This window comes from Bos javanicus, chromosome 5 (assembly GCF_032452875.1).
Source record: "Bos javanicus breed banteng chromosome 5, ARS-OSU_banteng_1.0, whole genome shotgun sequence".
NCBI classification, from domain to species: Eukaryota; Metazoa; Chordata; class Mammalia; order Artiodactyla; family Bovidae; genus Bos; species Bos javanicus.
Genome location: NC_083872.1, coordinates 49740248 through 49764118, shown reverse-complemented (window position 1 = coordinate 49764118; position 23871 = coordinate 49740248). Strand labels below are relative to the sequence as shown.

At 39.6% G+C, this 23871-nt stretch overlaps 2 protein-coding genes across 5 annotated transcripts in view; both read left to right on the top strand.

The window, feature by feature from the left end:
- XPOT (exportin for tRNA) overlaps nt 1–10175 on the top strand; it is a 166770-nt gene extending 156595 nt beyond the window's left edge. For all 4 annotated transcript variants that reach the window (XM_061416588.1, XM_061416587.1, XM_061416586.1 and 1 more), the window contains 5 exons: nt 18–133; nt 840–887; nt 4696–4767; nt 7104–7160; nt 9531–10175. In XM_061416588.1, coding sequence (XP_061272572.1) covers nt 18–133; nt 840–887; nt 4696–4767; nt 7104–7160; nt 9531–9557 — 320 coding nt within the window. In that variant the 3' untranslated portion in view covers nt 9558–10175. The remainder of the gene's footprint in view (nt 1–17; nt 134–839; nt 888–4695; nt 4768–7103; nt 7161–9530) is intronic.
- A 3952-nt stretch (nt 10176–14127) lies between these two features.
- The window catches only part of TBK1 (TANK binding kinase 1), a 48261-nt gene continuing 38517 nt past the window's right edge, over nt 14128–23871 (top strand). The window contains exons 1-3 of the mRNA XM_061416598.1: nt 14128–14597; nt 17290–17407; nt 21475–21615. Coding sequence (XP_061272582.1) covers nt 14191–14597; nt 17290–17407; nt 21475–21615 — 666 coding nt within the window. The 5' untranslated portion in view covers nt 14128–14190. The remainder of the gene's footprint in view (nt 14598–17289; nt 17408–21474; nt 21616–23871) is intronic.

Sequence of the window (23871 nt, the reverse complement as noted above, 5' to 3'; positions counted from 1 at the left end):
TTGAATTTTCTTAACAGGAGGTAAAGATGGACCAGTGGGATTTGCTGATTTTGTTTATAAGCACATTGTCCCCGCATGTTTCCTAGCACCTTTAAAACAAACCTTTGATCTGGCAGATGCTCAAACAGTATTGGTAAGCACCTAGGAATCTCTTTAGACCTTCTTAGATCTCATGTATTCTAACTCACAATTTCTTCCTTAATGCCAGGCTGATTATATTAGATTTCAGTGACTTTAAAAAATAATAATAATTTCAAATTAGAATATTAATTTAAAAAATTTTTTAAAACATTGATGATACCTTTTGGACCTTTTGTGAATTCTTACTAAATCTTGATATTAAAGTTGACTGTATAAAATGTAGCTCCTCCAGTTTTAACAACCAGGACTTTTTCTAGGACTGTGAAAGGGTACATGATGCAAGCATTCTTTAAAGCTTGGTTGGGTTACTAGTTTCCTACCACTTCTTTCATCCTAAAACTTGTGCTTAATGTTGTTGTTTTTTTTTCTTAATCATTAAGAGAGTAACTTTCTCTTCCTCATTTAATAGTTTCCCCAAATCTCATCTTTAGAATGCTTAATGTCAAGCAGTTGCCCTTTACTCATTTCCCTAGGACCAAGTAAAAGCTTGATTTCTTAATTATAATGCACTACATTAAGACAGTATTTTTGTATTTTTCTGTCTAACTCATTTGTTCCTTTTGCCTGTCTGTTACCATTCCTTTCTCCATCTTTTCTTTGGCAGTAAATGTTAGTGAACAGTGGCAAGGGAAAGAAATGTAGGTTCAGTATTTAAGAATTGACTACTATATTAAATTTCGTAAACTTGCTTTTCATAGGCTTTATCTGAGTGTGCAGTGACACTGAAAACAATTCATCTCAAACGGGTAAGCTTTGTACTTCTTGCTCCCTTATTTTCAGCTTGCATGTTTATTTTTTATAGTTTTAATTGAGTATGTCTTGTTCTTGAAAACTATCTTTTATGAAAATTGATTAACTTCGCCTTCGACTGTCTTGGATGTGAGGGTGGGGTCGAACAAAAGTAGTAGCATCCTTTATTGTCTTTCACATTTGGGATAACCAGAAGGTTAAATGTATATTTGTTTGGTTTGACAAACAATAAGAAAAATCTTAACCAGAATTTCACAATCCCAGGTTTCACTACCTGGTAGGTTCTTCACAGATTTGTCCAACTTCTTAGTGTTACTGATTGGTTAGAGCACTTCACTACTTCAGAAGTTTGTAGTCCCCTTGTTAACCTAACAATTTGTATAAATCATAAGTGATTCTGGGCTGAATCTAGCTGGTGTGTTGTTTGCTTTATATAGTGTTTTTAACTAAGGAACTAATTGCCAGCATTTGAAAATCAGGTCCTTTTTTTTTTTTTAAACAAAGATTTCTGTCTCCGACTTCTCAAAGCCAGGATGCCAGCACATGACTAGCAGTCCCGCATAGCTGAAGTCATCTAGTGAGCAGCAGCTTCCCTCAATCACCCAAAATAAACACATGAGGTTTTGTTCAGAGTCTCCGTACATCCCACTCCCTTGTCTGAACTTGAATTTTTGATTCCAAGAGAGACTTGAAGAGTTTTCAATCCAGCATTTTCTCTACACCTATTACGTGCTAGGGAGGAAGGTCTCTGTGTTTGGGGCAGCAAGGGTCCTATATAAACATGAATAAAAGGTGTCCCAACATTTGTGGAGCTTAGAATTGGGCTTCCCTGGTAGTTCAGCTGGTAAAGAATCCGCCTGCAATGTGGGAGACCTGGGTTGGGAAGATCCCCTGGAGAAGGGAATAGCTACTCACTCCAGTATTTTGGCCTGGAGAATTCCATGGGCTATCCATGAGGTCACAAAGAGTTGGACACGACTAAGCAACTTTCACTTAGAATCGGGGAGACCAATACTTAAAAACTCAATTGGATATGTTAAGTAAGTACTTTAATAGAGGTATAGTAAATTAATCCCTTTGTATTAAATGGAACATAGTGGGACTAAAGATGAATGAGCAGATCTGCCCAGGCAGTATATAAGTCAGTACCGAAAAGAGGAAGTATTTTTCAGTTTTTTTAGAGACTGTGAAACAACTGTGGATTCATTAGACTGACCAGGAGGAGCTGGCCCTCTGGACAAAGATACTGTGACAGGTGTAGGAAGACAGATCAGGTGTTCAGTGTAGACTTAGTGAAAAATAGTTATCCTTTTTAACTTTGTTGGCAAAGTATAGGGGTAGAATAGCTAAAAACCAAATTGGGACTAGGTATGTGTTACATGTGAAAAGTTGGGAAGTTAGTAGGCAGTGATTGTAATTTAGAATAGCTAGGTAGAAAAAATGTACACAGAACACTTAGAAACGTGGGTCAAAAGAAGTTAGAACTAAATACTAGTTTTGGAGTTCTCAGGTTGTAGTTTAAGATGGAGTAGTAGAAATGAATGAGACCTTCTTAGACCAGGACAGAAAGAACTTTGGCTAAAGCAAGAGTTAGCAGAAAGCTAGAAGTAGGGCCAAAGGTATGAAAGTTAGGGGACTAGAGTCATGAAAGAGAAGACTGGTTAACATTTTGGATGCTAGAGAGTCAAGGAGAATGAGGAATAACAAACAGGAAGAATGATACTTACAATTTGGAAGTGTTTATCTTGTCCTCAGAGTTGTTATTTAGACACACACAGAATTGAATCAAGTGGAACATTATATTTATATGAAATTAAAAGGCGCTTAGTCCTTGGAAGGAAAGTTATGACCAACCTAGATAGCATATTCAAAAGCAGAGACATTACTTTGCCAACAAAGGTTCGTCTAGTCAAGGCTATGGTTTTTCCTGTGGTCATGTATGGATGTGAGAGTTGGACTGTGAAGAAGGCTGAGCGCAGAAGAATTGATGCTTTTGAACTGTGGTGTTGGAGAAGACTCTTGAGAGTCCCTTGGACTGCAAGGAGATCCAACCAGTCCATTCTGAAGGAGATCAGCCCTGGGATTTCTTTGGAAGGAATGATGCTGAAGCTGAAACTCCAGTACTTTGGCCACCTCATGTGAAGAGTTGCCTCATTGGAAAAGACTCTGATGCTGGGAGGGATTGGGGGCAGGAGGAGAAGGGGACGACAGAGGATGAGATGGCTGGATGACATCACTGACTCGATAGATGTGAGTCTGAGTGAACTCCGGGAGTTGGTGATGGACAGGGAGGCCTGGCGTGCTGCGATTCATGGGGCCGCAAAGAGTCGGACACAACTGAATGACTGATCTGATCTGATCTGAACATTATATTTGAAAATTATTTACTTCATTTTTCTATTTTCTCATTTATTTACCTGACTGATATCCTCTAGAGGTCAAAGTTTACGTTTCCTCGTTAAAAAAAAAACAAAACTATACTCCATTTTTAAGTGATAACAGTGGAGTTATATGCAGTGATGAGCAGTGAATGGGCATTTAGTACCGGAGAGTAGTAGAATAAAGAAGTGAGAAGGAAAGTAGAAGTGATACGAGAAACTTGCACAAACAGTCCAGTATTATCTCCTCTCAGGAACAAGTTTCCTTAGAAGGATCATTAAATTGTGACCTGGATTGATCAGGCTAGTGGGTCAGGAGTCAAGGTGGATAAGGAAACATAAAGAAAGCCTTTGATTCAGGAGCAATAATGTTAACAGGAAATCCAGATATTAATGCAGGGAGAAGTACATTGAAGAGAGTTGGATTGCTTTTGTTTTGATAGCATCCTTTCAGTTGCACTAGGTTGGTGTAATCAACATATTAAAACATTTAAGTTAGATTCATGTTTGAAGATGAAATTAGTAGAGATTTTGTTTGTTTTCTGAGTATTGGATTTATTGTATTTGGTTGAGGCCACCGTCTCAGCAACAGAGTGCTGTAAGAAAGCCGTTCTCAAACTGTGTCCTAAGTTCTTTGTAAGTGTTGAGAAGGGGCAGAGATTGGGGGTAAGTCTGTGGAACTCTTCTCCCCTCCTTCTGCCAAGTTTACCCTTAAAAAGCCAGATAACTTTCCGAAAGTTTTAGCATCTAGAAGTACTAGCAGTTGGCAACGAAGGACAGTGGTTTAAGATATCAAATGACCTGCTCTTTATTTAGTATTTAGTACAGACTTAATTAACAGCAAACTGGACAAATCACCTTATCTTGCTGTGTCTTAGTTTCCTCACCTGGCTACTAAATCCCTGTTTCCTAGTTTATTGAACAGAAGGAGGAGGTGTGCTTTTTTTGCTATTATCTCCTATGTAGCATTTTGTTATTTCCTGCTTATATTTTCATTTCTAAAGATGTTAATTTTCCTGGCACTACCCACAGGCTTCCCCCAGCGTGCCTCTAGTCCACTCTGGTAGATTGGGAGCACCTCTCTTTGCTTTCTTTTTCAGTCCTGTGAGTCAGACTCTGGTTTTATGATCTCTTGCATTTAGAAGAATATTTGTTTAGTCTCTAGCACTGCATAATACTGCGTAATGTTAATGTGTCCTGAGTGCTAAGTGTTATTCTAGCAGCTTTACGTTTGTTAACTAATCCAACCCTCACAATAACTCCATTTTTTCAGAAACAGGCTCAGGGAGATTAAGTAACCTACCCAAGTTACTAGAAGTTAGCCAGAGCCAGGCTTCAAAGCAGTCTGGCTTTAGAATCTGTGTTCTTAATCACAATACCATATTGTATTTAAAGTATTCATATATTGTTCCAATTTAATTTTCAGGGCCCAGAATGTGTTCAGTATCTTCAACAGGAATACCTGCCTTCCTTGCAAGTAGCTCCAGAGATAATTCAGGTAAGAGCTGTCATAGCAGATTTTCCTCTTAATCTTAATTAAAGAAGTTGTTGTTTAGTCCCTAAGTCATGTCTGATTCTTTGTGATCCCATGGATTGGAGCCCACAAGGCTCCTCTCTCCATGGGATTTCCTAGGCAAGAATACTGGAGTGGGTTGCCATTTCCTTCTCCAAGGGATCTTCCCAACCCAGGGATTGAACCTGCATCTCCTGCTGGCAGGTGGATTGTTTACCACTGAGCCACTGTAATTCAATTTAAATTTTGATTGGAGAAAGCCAAACCTGGAAGTTCCTGGTGGTCCAGTGGTTAAGACTTCACCTTCTGGTGCAGGGGGTACAGGTTCCATTCCTGGTCAGGAAGATCCCACATACCTCTTGGCCAAAAGACCAAAACATAATCATAATTGTAACAAAATCAATAAAAAGGCTTTAAAAGAAAAAAGAAAGCCAGAACTATTACATTCACCTTGACGTAATACACATAGGATAGCCAAAGTCCAAACATCAGAGGGTCTGTGAAATTGAATGGGGGAAAAAATGTCTTTTTCTTTTCCATCTAATAGAAATTTAATTTCCTACCATTGTGTGGGTGACAGATCATAGTAGTATTCACATTGCCTGTGACTTTGTTACTCATAGGAATCACAGATATTTTTAAATCACATTACATTGTTCCAGAGATCTTGAAATAGCCACTAGACCTTGTTATCTAAGTCAGTAAGTCTTATTATTCTGATATATAGCAGAATATATCTGCCACAAATATATTTCATAAACATAATTCATAATCATTAGTTTGCTTTGTAACCCCATGTATTTTAACAGTATTTTTTAAAACATTCTGGAAAAAAAAAAAAAAAAACATTCTGAAAGTGGTCTAATAGGCTCCCCCAGCCTGCCAGCGGGGGCTGTGGCACATGAACGCATGGTCTGAAGGTTTGTGCCAGGTGGTTAACTTTACACAGGCCAAGCTCACCTGTGCTTAGCTTGTGAATTTGAAATCATATTTTGAGCTGAGCAGCACAGTCATTTTTATGATGGCATTCAGTTGTTTTCTGAGCATCTAGGTATCGAGACCTCTTGTGTAATAGCACATAGTTCTAATGAAGTATCAAAATCCCGATTGAAACTAGAGTTAGGATGTCTTGTGTAGATTCTAAGGATTGTTTCTTCATCAATAGTATTTTATAATGCTGTTTTTTAAGAGGCACTGAAAAAACTGAATGAAAAACAGACCTTACATAAGAGTACTTACAAAATTAATTTTCAATGAATTTATGATCTCTAATTTTATAACATATCTTTAACTTGGATATTAATTTTCTCATTTACCATTTGTTACATAAGTAAATTAATATTTTATAAAAACAGGATGTTACTAATTACTTATGATCTTAATGCATCAGAAACAGAAATATACCACTCAATTTTGAATAGCTCAAATAGTTTCCTAGATTACTAAATGAAGCAAAGTTATTATATTTCTATCTAATAATTTGCTTGTAAAAGATAATGATTCCCAGTTTTCCCTTTTCTCATATGCCGTCTGACTGTGCTTCTTGCACAATTCTATTGAAGAGAATTTTCTCTTTTTCGTTTGGTCTGGCTCCTCACAATTACCCTTTTACTAGATGAGAACAGCCATAGCCATGTAATTTTTGTCCCACTCATGCTTCTGAGGCAAGTCTATCTTCCCCAGAACATCCATGTTCTCCAACATGAAAACAGCCTGTCTGAAAAGTATTACATTTGAAAATGTCTTATAACCTTTTTGGTGAGGAACTGTTCAGGTTAATTTTGATAAATTATAATATGAATACTGGAGATGTGAAGCAACCTGAATGTCTGTTGACGGGTGAATGGATAAGCCAAATGTGGTGTATACATAGAACAGATATGGTTCAGCCTTTAAAACAAAAAGGGAAATTTTGTCATATGCTACAACATGGATGAACCGTGAGGACATTACGCTAAATGAAATAAGCCAATCACAAAAACAGATATTGCATTATTCCACTTAAATGAAGTATCTAAAGTGGTCAAACTCTTCGAAACAGAAGGTAGAATGTTGGTGGCCGGGGGTGGGGGCTGGGGAGAAAGGGGGAACGGGGACTTGTTCAATGGGTGTGGAGTTTTAGTTTTGCAAGATGAAAAATTCTTGAGATCTGGTGCATGACAGTGCATATAGTTAACAGTGCTGTACTGTATATGTGGTTAAGATGGTCAGTTTTATGATTTTATTATCACAATTTTAAAAGAATATTGTGGTTTTGAATTTTGATGAATTTAATACAAATGACTCATTCTTTTATCTCTCCTCCTCTCCTGGCCCCTCAGGAGTTTTGTCAAGCGCTTCAGCAGCCTGATGCTAAAGTTTTTAAAAACTACTTAAAGGTAGGTATTTGGAAGACTTACATATTTTCATACAATTAGGTGATATTTCAGAGTCAATACATACTACAGCATACTGTATCATACTGTAGTTTGACCAACAGTTACATAGTTACATATTTGGGAATCTCTTTGCTCTAAAATCTGCTTCTAAGAATCCACAATTAAAAACTATTACATTTCAGTTTTATGTGAAGGCCCTTTCAGCTGAGCTCCTACAAAAGGTTAGTGTAAGATAAGCACACTGAATTGTATATGCCTGACCATGTTGATACGAAAACGTCATTTCCTTTTACAGTTTTGTGATGTAACTAAATAGGAACTAGAGAAATGAGAGAGCAAGTAATATTTAAGAACAGCTACCCATATTGAGTTGAAAGTAAGGAACTAAAAATAAAGAAACAGAAGTATGAGTTACTTGGTTATATCCTATCTTGAAACTTTCAAATTTGCAAAATGGACAAAAAGTAGAATCCTCAGATTTGGCCATGAAGGCTCTTTTTATAGTCATAAAACCATTGAATTAACCAAACCAACCTCCAAGTATTTATTTGGTATTCATTTCTACAGTTAAATCCATGAAACAACTTTCTTGCCCTCACACAGCTAGTCACTCAGTCAGCACTCTGTGACTGCCTTGTTATGTCACACATATTGTCCTAACTGCTGCAGATACCAGTATGAGTGACTTTTCTCTGCCCACAGGGAGCTCATGGTCTGGAATTAAAGTTATAGTGTGACAGCTTGAGGAACTGTTCTTTACTTTATTAATTATTTTCAACAAATTTCAGGGTAAAGCACGTGCTGAATTTCTTAGTGATAAGTAACTGAATGGCTCCCTGGTCCTTTTGCCAAAGGCATTCAAGTCAAGGGACTTCACTGATAAATAAGTGTGCTACCCTTCAACTTTGGTTCTACCATCTTCCCTTGCCAATTTTTCCCCTAGTAATAGTTTGTCAGCTTAAACTGACCAAAGAGTTTGTGAGAAGAGAGTTACTGTTTATCATTGGGAACCCTCCCCTTTCCCAGTTCCCCATAAAAGTACCTGTGGAAGTAACTTCTGTTAAGTAACTCATCATCACACTGGATTAAAGGACTAAAAATAAATTGTAACTCTGTTAGAGGTATCTGCTCCAGCAGGTCTAGGTACACTGTAGGAGGCTTGTGCTCCAAGTATATTCATCCCAACAGCATTTATAGTCTTCCTCCCAAGCGCAGCTTCTCTATGGCATTATTCTTCTAGTTGGAAAAAAAATGAAGTTCCTTCTTTTGAGCCTCCTCTGTTCCTGTCTGATTAATCCTTAGATCTTCCCGATTGTTTGCTCCTCACTGTCTCACTTGTTTTCTGTCTCCCGTGCTGCCACTCTGGTGTCGGCTTCTGTTCTCTCACTCTGATTTCCCTTCCCTTGTTCTATCCAGGTTGATCCATTTGAAAACATTGAAAAGTTTTCTGAAATTCATTCCTCTTCTTCATGATCTTCATAGGCTTACTTGTTGACTAAACAGTAACAAATTCTTTAATTTAGCATTTAGGTGCCTTTTTTTTTTTTTTCAGATTCTGAGCTCAAGACTACCTTTTTGTTTTCTCTTGCAGGAATATCCCTTACTATTCCTGCTGTTCTTCAGATATTCTGCCTTATTAGCACTCTTTCCCTTTAGGAATTCTACCCATTCTTCAAGGCTAACCTTAATCGTGGCCTCTATGTTTTGTTTATATAGTGATGATTCTTTTCTCTCCACTTAGTCAATAGATAGTTAATAATTATTATGTGAATGTCTGATCTACTAGGTGTTACAGATACAATGACGAATGTGGTCCTTATCCATAATGAGTTTACTGCCTTCTATTTACTTTCTGGTGCTTACTTAACATGAACCCAACTATGGAGGGGAGTAATATTGAGCCAGTGCTTAGCACAGCCTCTAGCCTACATATTCATAGTCTTAGATGTTAAATTGGAAGTACTTTTTTATAATCAAATAAATAGTCAAGGGATAACACCTGCTATCTTTAGCTTTGACTTGTTTGTTTCTTCCTCAGAATTTAATTTCCTCCCATTAACTTTGACAGTAGTGCCAGTCAGCAAACCATTGTCAAGAGCATGTTCCCCTCTCACTGCTTGACTCTCATAGCACTGGAGGGAGCACCATATTTTCACTAGTTTCCCAATTGAGTAATGGCAACATTAGTTATCTCTAGACTTACCAAGTTGTCCAGAAGAGACAGTTTTTGGCTTGTATTATGTGTGATTTATGGAGTATATGAAATGTTTTAGAATAGTGACTAGCACCCAGTAACATGGAGCCCTTCTTCAGGTGAAAGGTGATAATCATCTGACATCAGTACTAAATGAACTAATACCTTATTTACAGGTGTTCTTCCAGAGAGCAAAGCCCTGAGGACTAGATCTCCCCGTGCCTACTTCATGATCAAGAATTCCAGTTAATAATTTATAAATAAACAATTTTTTGTGTGCTGTTCACACTGGTCTTTTTAACATTGCTTTGAGCTTATTGCAGTATATGTTTTGGGATTTTTTTCTCTAAAATGGGTGTAATTTCCCCTAAATTACAGGTATGTGACAACATAGAGAAGTTGCATGCCGATTAAATCGTTCTATATAAAAGTGCTGTTGTAAGATACAACAGAGTTATCCTAGTACCTTTTTTTTTTTTTTAACTTGAAACTTTTAAGTCCCTTTATAAAGACCATAGCAAGAAAACAGTGTACTTCTTTTTCATTACTGAATATAAAATGTTTGAAAATTTAAATTTTTGTTTTATGTGTGCAGACTCATAAACTTTCATTTATGTGTGCAGACTCATAAAAAAGTGGGGGGAATAAAATCAAAATTAACTTTTTTGTAGATAGCTATTACATTTCCTTAAACTGTTTCAATGCCAATGTGTATTCTACAAAACAGAATGGTTTCATAAATTAACTGATTAAAGAGTAGGTGCTGGTGTTATACATTTTTTATTAAAAAAAAGCAAATAAATTTTACGTAGTGAAATATATCAAGTCTTTTGGAATTATTTTAAATACTTGAGCCTTATTTTTTCATCTCTCCTTGATTTTCCATTTAAGGGACTGCACATACTGTATGAGTGTTTGGATGATTTAATTATGCTCCTAAAAGAGTATATCCTACTTTGTTCTATTAAGCAATTTAGAATCTTTTTTCAAATGCACTACAAAAAGCCTGTATGCATATGTTGATAGAATTAAAAATCTAATATTTTCCATCTTAACTGGATTTACTTAGGTCACAATATACCTTTGTGTTTATAATGCTTATAAGTAGTAGCTGCCGGTTTAGTTCCCCTGCCTTCCCCCGTTTGTATTCATAACTATGCAAGAAACCTTCCCCGGTGGCTCAGACAGTAATGAGTCTGCCTGCAGTTCGGGAGACCTGGGTTCAATCCCTGGGTCGGAAAGATCCCCTGGAGAAGGGAACTGCTACCCACTCTAGTATTCTTGCCTGGAGAATTCCATGGACAGAGGAGCGTGATGGGCTACAATCCATGGGGCTGCAAGGAGTCGGACACAACCGAGTGATTAATGCTTTCACTTTCATGCAAGAAACCAAGACGATAAGACCAGTAGCACTATTGGAAAATTAAGAAAGGATGGACAAAACTGAGCAGCAGAATTACGACAGTCATCATTTAAGTTTAAATTCCAAACTCCCAAGTAAGGTTTTAGGGTGGTTAAGGGTTTTTTCTAACCTTTGGCCCATGTGGTCCCTAGAGGTTTCATGGATGGGCTTCAGTGGTCTTCTAAATTCCCTAAAATTGTATCCTTAATTTTACATAAATATTCTCCTGGGGTTAATTCCAGAAACGATTTTAAGCATTTTCCTAACATAGAATAAAGGTGCTAAACTAAGTTAACAATTGTAAAAATGGATCAATGAGATGTATATTATACAGTCAGCCCTCTGTATGTGCAGGTTCCACATCCATGGATTCAACCAACCTTAGGTCAAAAATACTTGGAAAAAACAATTTCCAGAAGGTTTGAAAAATCAAAACTTGAATTTGCTGTACTTGAGAACTATTTATATAGCATTTACATTGTATTAGGTATTGTAAGCTAGAGATCATTTAAAGTATGTGGGAGGATGTGCATGGATTACATGCAAATACTATGCTATTTTATATACGAAATGAGCATCCAAGGATTTTGGTATCTGCGGGTCCTGGAGCCAATCCCCTGTGGATTCTGAGGGATGACTGTACTTCAACAAAAATGATTTTAAAAATAGATGAGTGAGAGCTATTGTTCCTTTGACAAGTTCCCCTGTACAGTGGGAGAGATCATTGCGTATGTTGCAATGATCTTTGAACTGATTGTTCAGAGTATACTGAATTGCATAGCATAGTAGTTAAGAGCTTAGACAGGCTTGGGATCCAGATTCAGTAGGTTCAGATAGCAGTTATGCCAGTAATTGGTTTTAAAACCTTTGATAAGTTCTCTCTGCCCCAGTTTACCCATCTGTAAAATGAGGGAAATAATGGTAACTACTTTATAACTAAAAATTCAGTAAGTTAAACATGAAAAAAGCTTACTGCAGCATCTGCTTATTGATAAGAACTACTGTTTAGTCACTAGGTGGTGTCTGACTCTTTTGTGACCCCATGCTATTTTATATACTCTCTTGTAACCTGCTGGGTTTTCTCTGTCCATGGGATATTCCAGGCAAGAATACTGGAATTTCCTTTCCTTTTCCAGAGGATCTTCCTGACCTAGGGATTGAATCCAAGTCTCCTGTTTGGCAGGCAGATTGTTTACCACTGAGCCACCTGGCAAGCCTCGAGTAGCCATTGTTACTGCACTGTTTATTCCATATATGTAAAGGTGACCCCTCCTTCTTCCTTCCTGGCTCTTTAAAGCCCTTCAGAAGATTCACAAGTGTTCAGAGTTAAGAGAAATAAAAACGGGCATTAAGAATCTATAATAGAGATTAAAACTTCATGGTACCTGCTGCTGCTACTGCTGCTAAGTCACTCCAGTCGTGTCCGACTCCGTGCGACCCCAGAGACAGCCTCCCAACCAGGCTCCTCCGTCCCTGGGATTCTCCAAGCAAGAACACTGGAGTGGGTTGCCATTTCCTTCTCCAATGCATGAAAGTGAAAGTGAAGTCGCTCAGTCCTGTCGGACTCCTAGCGACTCCATGGACTGCAGCCTACCAGGCTCCTCTGTCCATGGGACTCCAGGCAAGAGTACTGGAGTGGGGTGCCATTGCCTTCTCCATCATGGTATCTAATCATGTGTAATAATTCACACTTTGCTTCCTTGAAGTTGTCTAGAGCACTTCACTTAGGGGGTGCCATAGCAATTAGGAAACTTTCATCATAAATTGCCTTACCTGTATTGTATAATAGTCTCCAAAAGCAAACACCCCAATAATTGTCTCAAGGGTGAATCTCACCTTAACAAAGCCTCACTGAGGCAAGAAGACAGGGATTTGTATGTCTTAACTATGGAACTACAAGTTTTATGAGGCCTGGTATAGTTTTGGGCCTAACAGTTTATGTAAATCTTAAATACTAACATTAAATGCTTCACAAACGGCTTGATCTTCCAGAAAAAGTATTTCAGTGTTCCTCAATGCAGTAAACATTTTGAATCAAGGCCTTCAGCTAATCACATTTTCTCCCATTCAACTTTGAGATGTAGGTTATACTGTTATAAGGAACTTGGACTCAAGGCCTTCTCCTTGGCATTAGATAGGGGTGAACTAAAATTAGTGGGAATTGTAAGCAATGAATAGACCGTTGTTAGAATGATTCCATCATTAAACATTGTTTAAAAGTTTAATAATGTAAATTCCTTTGTAACATTATAGTGGATTTTGTTTTCTCCGTTTTGTACCTATGATATATGATAAAAACACGCTTAAGGACTTAAGTATTAGTTGCTGAGTCTCTGTGACTCCATGGACTGTAGCCAGACAGGTTCTTCTGTCCATGGGATTTTCCCAGCCAAGAATACTGGAGTGTGGTGCCATTTCCTTCTCCAGGGGGTCTTCGCCACCCAGGGATCGAACCCAGGTCTATCGCATTGCAGGCAGATTCTTTACCTTCTGAGCTACCAGGGAAGCCCTAAAAAACAGGCTTAGGTTAAAAAACAAATTGTCTAAAGCCAGTTCAGTCGCTCAGTCGTGTCCGACTCTGCAACCCCATGAACCGCAGCACTAGCAAAAAGCGTCATTAGCAAAAAGCGCTGGGACTGCAATCCAGGTCAGCTCCATTCAAAAGCCTCTGCTCTTAAACCACTCTGCCACAGTTTCCTTCTTTCACTCCTGGCACCTGTAGTTCTCACCTGGAAAGGACTCCCGCCTTCCTCCTCCTTCCCTCGGGAATTTATCTCTCAGCAGCAAAAGTCTCTTGAGCCTCTAGTGCTGAGAAAGGTTGCAGTGCTGTCAGTGGGCCAGAGGGATCTCTAGGGAATAGCTGCTTGAGCTCTCAGCGGCACAAATATTGCAGGGCACCTGATTTTAGTCCCTAGATTCTCCACTATTGTCATTTTCCAAAGCAAGAGTACTGGAGTGGGTTGCCATTTCCTTCTCTAGGATATCTTCCCGATCCAGGGATCGAACCTGGGTCTTCCACGTTGCAGGCAGACACTTTACCGTCTGGGCCACCAGGGAAGCCCAAAAGTGAGTGAAGTCGCTCAGTCGTCTCCGACTCTTTGCGACCCCGTGGACTGTAGCCTACCAGCCTTCTCCGTCCATGGGATTCTCCAGGCAAGAATACTGGAGTGGGTTACCATTTCCTTCGCCAGGGGATCTTCCCGACCCAGGGATCGAACCCGGGTCTCCAGCGTTGGAGACAGACGCTTTAACCTCTGAGCCACCAGGGAAGCCGGGAAGCCCAAAATACAATCTAAAAAGATGGAATTAAATGAGCTTGTTTACATTCGATAATCTGGCTCCCCTGCAGCCAACGTGGTCTTCTTTACGTACGAATCTATCCCTGCAGCGATGGCCCCGCACGTGTCAGTATTCTGCATAGTTGTGATTATTATATGTTTGTAATCATCGGTCCCTATCTGTCTGCCCCACTATCACTGCACTGGGGGACGCGGCGGAATTTGCCGCGTGGGAATCTGAATTCTTGCGCTCACTGCGCAGAGCTCTCCGGCTTTACCCTCAGAGTAAGCGGGAGACAGGCGGTGGATGTGGACTGGGTCGGACTCAGACACCCACCCAGCCTCCTGGATCCTCGTCACAGAAAATCGCGGAGCCAGCCGTGCTACCAGCCTTGGCAGCGGAGGCTGAGGCCCAGGCCGATCCGGCGGGAGTGCGCACGCGCACCCGCGCGCCGGCCGTCGGTCACGTGGCCTCTGTCCAGGGTTTGCGAAGCCGGAAGTGGCCTGAGGCGCAGGGAGGCCGCGGGAGCCCGCTGGCGGTGGAGCGGCGGAGACCGGGCAAGGTAAGCCGGGACGGCTCGGGCGGAGGGGTTGCAGACGCGTGGGGCACGGGCTGCGGAGCCAGGCATGGCCCGCGAGAAGCAATCCCGCCCCCGTGGGAAACTGGTGTGCTGAGTCAGGGCGGAGGCGGGGCGGGCGACCCGAGGAGCCTAGCGGGACCCGAGGCCGAGCCCTCCCCGACCCTGACTGGGCGGACACCGCCTCCAGGGTGGCCGGGGCGTACGAAGCCGGCCGGAATGGTCTCGCGGGCCGGTCCGCTGCGTCTGGACTCTTCGCCCCATGGCCGGCCCTTTGACCCGGGCCCTCACGGGTCTGGTGTCGTTGGGCACCGAGAAAGAGGATGTATCCGTTACTGGGGTTGGGCCCTGGCCGCCCGGGCAGGCGGGCATTGATGCCCCTTTCCCTTGGAGTTAGACTGGCTGCTTTCTCCTGTCTTTCCGAGCGTGAACGCGATCGTTTGATTTTTCAGACGATTAAAAAGACATGTCATTAGGGTTTTAATGAAAACAGCAGGGGTTGGCTCACCGGAAGCTAGAAGCCGAAAACGTTTTTAATGAACATACATGTAATGCAAATTCCCAAACGTTTCCTTTGGGAAATGGCTTACGAGTGTATTTTCCAGCCCGTTTCCCGGGTGTTTTCAATAGGTGTCCTCAAAACAAGTTCTCCCCAATAATTGTGTACGTAACCGAAGGCCGGCTTTTTTCGCTGTAGAACGCTGAATGTTATGTTTAATAAATGATTCACTTAGTGGTAGAGTTTGGAAATCCTGGAACTTTGTCCATATGCGGCGTCACCAAGCCGGTTTTTATCTATGGACAAATGGTAACTTTCAATTTGGACGGTATAAGGAAGTAGACTTAAAGCAGGATCGCCAATCCCGTACTTGTTGAGTGCCTGCTTATGTTGTGTCAAATTTTTGGAAAGATTTATATAGCAAGCATCTTCTAGGTGTGCTGAGTCATGTTTTAGCATGCTGTTGTTGTGGGATAATTGGTAGATAGTTTGAAAAGGCATTTCCCCAATCATTGTGACACCGTAGCTTAATATCTGCATATGCTGCTGCTGCTACTGCTAAGTTGCTTCAGTCGTGTCCGACTCTGTGCGACCCCATAGACGGCAGCCCAGCAGGCTCCCCCATCCTTGGGATTCTCCAGGCAAGAATTCTGGAGTGGGTTACCATTTCCTCCTCCAGTGCATGAAAGTGAAAAGTGAAAGTGAAGTCGCTCAATCGTGTCCGACTTGTAGCGACCCCATGGACTGCAGCCCACCAGGCTCCTCTGTCCATGGGATTTTCCAGGCAAGAGTACTGGAGTGGGGTGCCGTTGCCTTCTCCATCTGCATATTAGAGAGCCTCATATCTTAGCTGATCAATGTGTTTTATATTACCCATTAGATGTACATAGGTACCTAATGATATTATTTGTCAGTTATAGTTAGCTCAAGCAGCAAAGTTACATTAATTAGGGAAGCTTTTCATTCTTGAGAAATACTTGAAGATATTATTGAAAAGATATTTGACAATTTTATTATATCAGTAGCTGATATATGTGTATTTCATATTTTGAAAACAGAATCTTATTTTTACTGCTTATTTCCCATAAATTACTGTATATAAAATTATTTATCTGAATTAGTTGGGGGTAAAATTATATTCATATATCTTAATATACAAAGATTGTTGAAGTTTGGACCTTGTCCATTCTTTGTGTTCTTAACCCTACTTGGAATATTGGCATTCATTAATTCATTCCAGAATATCTATTTCTGACTTAACTGTGAAAGGATGTTAAGATTAAATGTGACACTGCATCAGGTTTAGATTGGCATGGTGGAACAAGTGTTTATGCTATTTAGCATACCTCATTTTTACTCCCATCATGGAGCACAAATATTTACAATATCCTTATAGATACACAGTTTTAGAATATTGAAGGACAAGGGTAGGGGTATTGTGTTTTTTTTTTTTAAGACTTTATTTTTTTAGAGCAGTTTTAAGTTCACTGCAAAATTGAGCAAAAGGTACAGAGATTTTTCCATATATTTCTTGCCTCTAAACACGCATAGTCTCCCCTGCTTATTTTTAAAGACTTGTTAATATACACTAAGTATGTGTTTATTTATATATTTGGAGGTTGGAAAAACTATCCTTAAGTTAATTTCAGAATTTGTGGCTGAAAGGTCTCTTTTGAATCCTGGTTGTCAGGCTCTGGGTTGAGGAAATTTTAAATTAGGAAAGATTATGTAATGGCAACAATTGTTTTCGTTAGTGTTGCCTTGCACCTGAAAGAAACAAAGTTATTTTTTTCTATATTTTTGTTGTATTTTACCTTATTTTATTTAAAACACTTTAAAATATGATGCATCAGTGATTAATCTCTCAAAACATTTTAAGGAGGTAAATTATCACTTTCATTGACAGAGAAAAAATTAGAAGGAAATAAATATTTTTTTCAGCCCTGTGAATTAAACTGAATATATAAGATGTCATTAGTTAAAGCTTTTTCAGAGCCCACATAGCATTTTAGTCTTTACTATTGCTGGAAAGTTAGATTTTTATTGGACTGTTTGTACACTTCAATTTAGCAGTAAATTATAGGTGCTCTTTCTTGAGAATAAAAGTAGCTAACATTTGTTTCTTAAATGTATTATTCCCTTAAAACAAGCATGCAATTTTTTTTTCTTTTCTCTTAGTATAACAGGAGGATCGCCTGAGCACGCCGAGATGCAGAGCACTTCTAATCATCTGTGGCTTTTATCTGATATTTTAGGCCAAGGAGCTACTGCAAATGTTTTTCGTGGAAGACATAAGGTTGGTACGGAGAATTCTGTGAAAGCACTGTATGTGTAGTTTTCTGAGATGCACGCTTACACTTGGTGGGTTTGATTATTTTGTCTAAAGAGAGTATGTGTTTCTGTGGTTATTTAAGGTATTGCTGGTGTCAGAGGCGGTGTTATCTACCTAGGAGTGGCAGAGGTCATGTGCTGGGGAAAGGAGAAAAACAGAAGGTTCTATGAAAAAAGGAACTAGGGAAAATTAGTGTTGGCCTTTTGGCTCTCTCCTCCACCTGGTCCTCCTGCGGTAGAGAGTGAGCTCACTGACAGAGTTCAGTGTGGCGGTGATTTGGGGTAGGAGGCAGTAGAGAGAGGCGTGGTGAGGAGCAGATGGGAACTTTTGAGGGGAACCCCCAGATGATTCTGCTGTGCTGTAGTAAGGCTTCTTGCCCCTGAAGTAAACCAGCATTCTACAGAGTAGATTGGTGTAAAGTGAAGTTATCAACAAGGAGCCCAGGTTTCAAAGGCTATATCCTGGTATGAGGTAATCAGAACTGGTTAGTGCAAGGGAGAATAGAATAAAAGGGCTAATCCCAGAGGCATTTCAGGAACCAAAAGGACTCTGTGTCAGCTTCTATACTGGAAAATGAAATGAAAGATAATTGAAGTCATTTAAAAATGAAGAAATTTAAAATCATTAAAATTTCTGTTCTGGGAAGGAAGTTGCAAAAATAATAGAATAAAAACATCCTTTTATGATGCAAATAATCATCTACTAGTTTTTCAGCACTAAGAATTCAGCCCAGGAGCTCAAAACACTTTAGTAAGGAGGAGTTTCTATATATTTTTCTGTAGCCTTGAGACCACCAGTCAGTTCTGTCTGTGACAATGAAATAAATGTTCACAGAGGGGTGCTATTTCCTCTGTGGCTCTTAGGGAGTGAATCAGAAGTGTCGAACAGTTTTCAGCTTTTTTTTCACCTCCAGTTTTTAGAATTATCCACACGTTCCAGTCCTTGATCAGATTCATGGTGATCAGCCTTGAATATTCCTGTCCTAGAAATTGTTTTTGTTTCGTGCAATGTGCCAAGAAGAGAAAATGGGTGGCAGCACTGAATTTAGCAGTGAGCCACATCTGACCCTCTGTCTTCCTATGACCCAAATTAACTTATCAGACTTACCTGGTATATGTCAAATACTTTGAGTGGACCTAGTGATTTTAGCCACAGAATTTATTAAAATCACTAAAATTTTAATGATTTTAAGTACAGTTCCTGCATGAAGAGTTTTGGGTTTAGTAGCAAGGTGGCATTGGAAGGAACATAAATTAGAAACTGAGGGAGTGACAGGTACTCAGTAGTGGTAGGAACTGAGGGAGGCATATTTAAAGTGCCTGAGGCTAGTAAATATCTATTTACTAGTGCCTTTCCTTACTTCCCTACTTAGATATCCAGTGTCCTTCATGTTAGTACTTACATTTAGTAGGTGGTATAAATGCCTGATGACTGAAAGAATGAGTGAATGAGGACGAACTACAGTAGACTACCCTGACACGACCTAAAGTTCTTCAAAGGAAGTAAAAATGTTCTTTATCCAATAGAGTTCAAAAACCTCAAATAAGGATTTGAGAGGCATAAGAATTGACTTATAATATTGCCAACATCTAGTTTAGTATTCAAAATGTGTTTTGAGAAACCGTATTTGTTCTCAGTGACATCAGTTGGACTATACCCCCAAAATCCTGCTTCCCCCTTAATTACTGCTTGTTTAAGGATCTTTAATTGTATTAGCTAAACCCTTTTTATGTTATTGCTGGGAGTGACCAGGTCCCTAAATTTACTATTTGTTATTCAGGGTATTTGTTGTTGTTATTGACTAGTTGCTAAATCGTGTCCAACTGTTTATGACCTCATGGACTGTAACCCACCAAGCTCCTCTGTCCATGAGATTTCCTAGGCAAGAATACTGGAGTGGGTTGCCATTTCCTTCTCCAGGGGATCTTTCCAATCCAGGGGTTGAACTCATGTCCTCTGCATTGGCAGGCAAATTCTTTACCACGGAGCCACCAGGAAGCCCTGTACAAAATATGAAAGTGAAAGTGTTAGTTGCTCAGTAGTGTCAGACTCTTTGTGACCCCATGGACTATAGCCCGCTAGGCTCCTCTGTCCATGGGATTCTCCAGGCAAGGATACTGGAGAAGGTAGCCATTCCCTTCTCCAGGCAGACTTCCCAACCCAGGGATCAAACCCAGGTCTCCTGCATTGTGGGCAGATTCTTTACTGTCTGAGCCACCAGGGAAGCCCCATACAAAGTTTATTACCTACTTAATTTGTCTCTTTTTCATTAAGTTGCCTGGAGCTGCTACCGTGTGTGGATGAATGTATATGCATGTGATAACTAGGTGAAGTTAAAGGGGGGAGAGCTTTAGGAAGGACATGTTGACCTGCACGTTGTATATATGTGTACTCGTGAATCTCTAAATATTATTCGTAGTGCTTTGACTTAAGGACAGTGACTGATAGGTGACTGTGCAGTTGAATGGAGGGAAACTGGGACATGCTGTCACATATCCCAGTGAACTCAGGGGTATGTTAGACCACAGAAGAGTGGAAAATACTGGCCTTGGTCACAGTGGATACATTGCAGCATTGTGTTATTTCCCCTGCTTGCTCTTTTCTTAGGATTCTCCTCATTTCAGACTAAGTTTAAGACAAATGTTCTCAAGAAAAATCTCTGTCGGGTGGTAATAGATTTGATAGTGTTCTTATCCTGGCTGATCAAATGGTAAAACAGTATGAATGAGCCCTGGTTAAATTGTTCCATTTTCATTCTGTCTGAAAACAGTCAGTCGGTCTTTTCCTCTGGAAAGAATATACGTGTATTTGGTGTGGAGGGAGCATGGGAGAAAGGGAGGAGTGATCTCATCACACAGATGATGGTCTCTACAGAGTGCACTTAAGACTGAGCTTGTGAGACAGCTAAATGGTCTTAAGAAGAAGATCATGAAATTCTAAGATGAGGGGAGGAGGGCGACGAGATGTAGGTGGTTAATCTGTGTGGGAAGCTGTAGAGAGGGCTTCAAAGCAGGAAAAGCGCAGGGTCCTCGAAGACAGAGAGCCATGAGAAAGCTTTACGTAAGGCATGCTTGAACCCCAAGCTCATAGAGGAAACGAGCTTTCCACTAACTAGGCGGGTTCAGCCTTGGGTTGTGGGAAAAGTAAGGTTAAACTCAGAGAATCTGGCCTGAGTGATTGGAAAGAGGTGAGAGGGTTTGCAGGAGAGCCTTTAAGGTTAATTCTGTGAAGAACATGAGAATGTGCTGTTCACCTGGAATGAAGCATGTGTTTTGTACTTCTAAGATGCCTTCCCAATTTCGGCTGTGCTTTGTAATTCTGTGTTTGATGTACTTCAGTGGACCCTGAGAGAGTGAGAGTTGGGCTACCGCAGCTGTTTTGGTAAAGGAAAGGAAATGCCTTTGATCCTTTAGAAATTATGTGGGAAGCAGCAACCTGCCCTAGTCATCTAGGTGAAGTTGCAGAAAGTCCCCAGCAGCAGCCATGGTGCAATCCAGCAAGAAGGGTGTGCTCTAACCTTACTCTTAACTCCTCCACTTCCACATACACACATTTTATCCAGCTAGGGAATCTTAAAAGTTAATTGCCTTACTTTGAGATTCTTACTAAAAATTTCATATGTGGAATATAATCTTTATAATCTTTCTCTTCCTGCTTTGATTAGTTTAAAACTATTAGTTCCCAGAGAAACCTTGTGAGTTTCACTATTTCTCAGTCAAAATACGTGTTTGCCTTTAGTATTGTTGGCTGTCTTTGCCACATGTATCACAATGGAAGCTTTATTTATAATATGAAAGAAAATAGCCTTTTCTACATTCCAAAGCATACTATTTGAAATAAATATTGAGCAGTTGATTAATGTATTTTAGATTAAAAAAAAAAAAGATCAAGAGTCCTAGTACAAACTACCAATGCTTAAAAATATTCAGGGTGTTCTATAAAAAAGATAAATTGCTGTATCTTGTTCTAATGCTACCTTTTTTATTTTCTTTATATTATAAGTAAATAAAAGCTTTCTCTCCTTTTCTTAGAAAACTGGTGACTTATTTGCTATCAAAGTATTTAATAACATAAGCTTCCTTCGTCCAGTGGATGTTCAAATGAGAGAATTTGAAGTGTTAAAAAAACTGAATCACAAAAACATTGTCAAATTATTTGCTATTGAAGAGGAGGTAAGTCATCAAGCTTTAGTTAATCCTGTCATGTTTATTGTTGTTAATACAATTCAGGAGAAATAATCTAACATAAAAATTGTTCTATAAAGAGTGGGTTTTTTAATGCTGAAAATTAAGGCTCATACCATCAAATATTTATTCTCAGAAACAGATATAACAATGGAAATTGTTGGAATGGAATGGACTATAACAATGGAAAATCTCATGGAATCAGAAAAAGTAGTTGAAGTAATAAAAGAATATACAATGTGGTTACCAGTATTATTACTAACAGCAAAACCTAAGCGAAGTTAAATTGACATAATTACATAAAGAGAAAGTCAAACAATGCAAGGAAGGCTTTATAAAAAATCTTTGGAATCCAGAGAGTGATATGTGAATCCAGTTGTCAAAGACAGAATTGATTTTAGTGGGAAACAGTGAAAATAAAAATGTCTTTAGAAAAATAGAAATCTCATTATTATGGGGTAATCAAATCACACCTTTTTGAAAAACAATTTGGCAGTTTATATTCCTTATATCAGTGATTTCATTTTTAGTGATTACTTCTTAGAAAGTAATCAAAAATGTAAGCTATAATTTTATGCACAAAGATGTTCATTGCTGTCCTGTTTATAATAAAAAATGGTTAAATAAATTAGAATGGTTGATGGATAGTTAGCCAGAGTTAGCGATACTGAAGATTAAAAGCATAGCCCTCTGGACTGCCAAGTCTGTTCAAGACTTCTTACACGAGCCACAGAGGAGTTTGACAAACTGTGCAGTCAGAGAAGTCCCTCCAGACTGCTCATTCAGACACGAGCTGCAAGTTCAGGCGTCTCCAGGGCCATCTTCCCTTAAGATCAGCTGGCTACAAATTTGGGGCTTCCCATGACTGCCCTCAGATTTGATAGTTTGCTAGAATGTTGAATGACTCACAGAACTCAGGAAGGCACTATACAGTTGACCCTCAAACTGCACAGGTTTGAACTGCACAAGTCCACCAATAATAATGTGAATTTTTTTCCACTAAATATGTACTACAGTATTACACAATCTGAGATTGGTTGAATCTGCAGATATGGAGCTACAGATACAGGGCGTTGACTGTAAACTACTTTCTACTGCATGGAAAGTCAGCACCCCTAACCCCTGCTTTGTTCAAGGGTCAACTCTACTTACAAGTTAGTATCTCAGCAAAGCAAAAGGATATAAATTAGAACTAGCCAAAGGAAGAGATCCATAGGGCCATAGGACAGAATATAGGAGGGTTCTAAACATGAATCTTCCTTTCCGCAAGGATACATTATCCTCCTGGCATTGATGTATGATATGATAGTACACACAGAGTATTGTCAACCCTGTAAGCTCATCCAAGCCTTTGGTGTGCACAGTTTTTACTGAGGCTCAATCACATATTCTGCATGGCCGAACTTTAGTCTCCAACCCTTCCTGTGGGTTCTGGCTAATTCCTTAGCCTCCAGAAGTCGAAACGGAAGTGCACGTCCTAAGATCCCCATCATAACCCCATCATAGACCGTCACATGGCCAAAGCCCCCAGATAGAGACACTTTTAGCAGATAGGACATTCTAGAGGCCTATTGAATCAGCTCCCAGTAGCCAAGGGCAAGCGCTTAGACCTCTCTAGCTAAAATTAATTCTGTACTGCACAGTGGTTCGGTTCAGTTCAGTCGCTCAGTCGTGTCCGACTCTTTGCGACCCCATGGATCGCAGCACACCAGGCCTCCCTGTCCATCACCAACTGCGGGAGTTCACTGAGACTCACGTCCATCGAGTCAGTGATGCCATCCAGCCATCTCATCCTCTGTCGTCCCCTTCTCCTCCTGCCCCCAATCCCTCCCAGCATCAGAGTCTTTTCCAATAAGCAGTAATAAAAAGAAATATTTAACAAAATTTCAGTCACCTGGGAGCATGCTTATATATAATGTTTTGTGAGAAAATGAGTATTAAAAATATATATGCAGTATGATCTTGATAAATACAGTATGGTGTACAAAGTGTTATGTGTCTATAATGTGATTTGTTACGTAGAAAAAAGACTGGAAGGAAACATACCAAATATAATTATCTCAGTGATGAAATTAGAGATATTTCTCAAATTTTCAACTCCTCAAAACTCAGTTATTTCATTATTTAAAAGCAACAGCTTTTTTCTTTTAAAATTATTTCTTTCATACTACTCAATAGTAAAGAAGTTTTTTAAATATTTTATAAATTTATTTTGGGGATATATAGAAAAAAATTATAAAAGGA